At 41.7% G+C, this 2,011-nt stretch overlaps 1 protein-coding gene across 1 annotated transcript in view; it reads left to right on the top strand.

The window, feature by feature from the left end:
* Positions 1-1,478, top strand: part of LOC110323498 (cytochrome P450 2J3-like) — a 51,264-nt gene extending 49,786 nt beyond the window's left edge. Inside the window, exon 9 of the mRNA XM_021200752.2 lies at positions 1,272-1,478. Coding sequence (XP_021056411.1) covers positions 1,272-1,450 — 179 coding nt within the window. The 3' untranslated portion in view covers positions 1,451-1,478. The remainder of the gene's footprint in view (positions 1-1,271) is intronic.
* Positions 1,479-2,011: the final 533 nt, after the last annotated feature.

Below are 2,011 nucleotides of genomic sequence, written 5' to 3'. Positions count from 1 at the left end.
GGTGCCTGCCCAGTACTGCTACTGCTCTCTTTCCCATTCCCTGTCTGGGCTGCCCTGGAGTGCCTGCCTGGTACTGCTCTGCTCTCTTTCCCATTCCCTGTCTGAGCTGCCCTGGAGTGCCTTCCTGGTACTGCTCTGCTCTCTTTCCCATTCCCTGTCTGGGCTGCCCTGGGAGTGCCTGCCCGGTACTGCTTCTGCTCTCTTTCCCATTCCCTGAGCTTCTGAGGCACCTGTGTTGATCTTTCACAATTAATAGGAAAGCTGACAGAATACAGGACATCTGTCCTGTCTTCCCATTCACAAAACAATTAAAAGATTTGAATTACAGTTCAAAATCTCAGCTATATACTTCATTTATTCTAATTATTCTTATTCCTGAAGTGTAGAATATGACTCTTTTTACATTCCACCTAAGTGATCTACATGTTGTTTCCTAGGACTGAAAGGAATGTTAGTATACCCCCATAACTTTCACAGCAAGTTCATTCTCTAGTCCAAGAGAAGCCTGCATAAGTGACATCTCTTCATATTGCAAAAATCTGTTTCCTGTAGAGGATTCATATCTCGTCCTATAATATGCTCCTATCTACACCATCTCTAAAATAAAAACAGCAACACAGAGACGCCACTGGTGCTTTGTCCCTGGCAGTTGTATTGCTCCCTCTTAATTAGGGGGTCCATTAGCGGACAAATTATGTTGAACAATCACCAAGATAATGTAGTTGTTCGTAATCTAGTAGGAAAAGAGGATTAGTAACTATTTAATCTTATAAACAAACTCCACTTTACAGGAGAGCTTTTTCTTACTCAAGACCATGTGCCACAACAATTGGCAAAACTGGTCAGGATTGAGTTTTCATTCCTATTTACATTCTTTCTGTATTAGATATACAAGATAGATGACCTTTCCATTTAGAGACCTCTCCACCTTATAATTCCATGAGTTCATGTCCTATGCATTAGTTAGAATTTTGCTGCATAACAAGCATTCAAAACTACATTATTTATATAAAAAATCTATAGTGGTTTTAAGGTCAATCAGTGCCTTCACAATCTTAATCTGACATACATGTTATACTGGCCATAACCCTCTGGGTTGACAAAGCATCATTCTGGATGTTCTACTACAACCCTATCTTTGGTGTGCAGCTCCTTTTCTTCCAAGTTCTGAGTCAGTTCAGGATTTGCAGTAGGCATTTGGGGACTCCATTCCCAAAGCACACCACAGTCAGCTGAGAAAGTAACTCATCCTCTGTTTTTTTTTCCCCCAGGAAAGAGAGCTTGCCCTGGAGAACAACTGGCCAGATCTGAGCTGTTCGTTTTCTTCACTGCTCTTATGCAAAAGTTTACCTTCAAGCCTCCAATCAATGAGAAGTTGAGCCTGAAGTTCAGAAATGGCCTCACTCTTTCTCCAGTCAGCCACCGCATCTGTGCTGTCCCTAGACAGTGATACTGGAGAAGCAAAGAGAAAGGAAGGAAGGAAGGACATGCACTTTCAAACCACTGGTGCCTACCTACATAGGAGACAGAATGAAGGTGACAGAGAAAAGATGGGAGGAACTGGTGTAAGGAAGTTGAATCAAATTCCTGGACTACTGTCCCCCCAAGTTGGTTCTGAGTATATCATTTATGAGCTCATAAAATTTCTGAAGGAGTAATTAGTATTTTCATTTTTAAAGTATATGTAAAGGCATATGGTGTATTAAGAATGCTATTTAACTCATAAGTCACATTAAAAGAGATGTGCCTTCAACTTTTGTCTATCTTCCTCCTGTAGACATACAAGTGCTTCTGGCCTGTTGTAATGGTTCATTTGGTAATGGTACAAAGAGAGCATCAGAGTTAGAACTGGGCATTTGGGGGCAGTCACAGAAGTAGGACATGAAGACTCATCCAATTGGATTGCCTGTAGCTGCCTCATCTTCTCTGCATCTGAGTTCTCCTCCAGGAAGTCAAGTAGAAAGGGAGGATTCACTAGTCTCAGGCAAACGAAGCAAGCTCACTGTTTTCT

The sequence above is a fragment of the Mus pahari genome, chromosome 6 (assembly GCF_900095145.1).
Source record: "Mus pahari chromosome 6, PAHARI_EIJ_v1.1, whole genome shotgun sequence".
Lineage (NCBI taxonomy): Eukaryota > Metazoa > Chordata > Mammalia > Rodentia > Muridae > Mus > Mus pahari.
The sequence above is the reverse complement of the archived record's forward strand: the minus strand, read 5'-3'. Positions and strand labels throughout refer to the sequence as shown.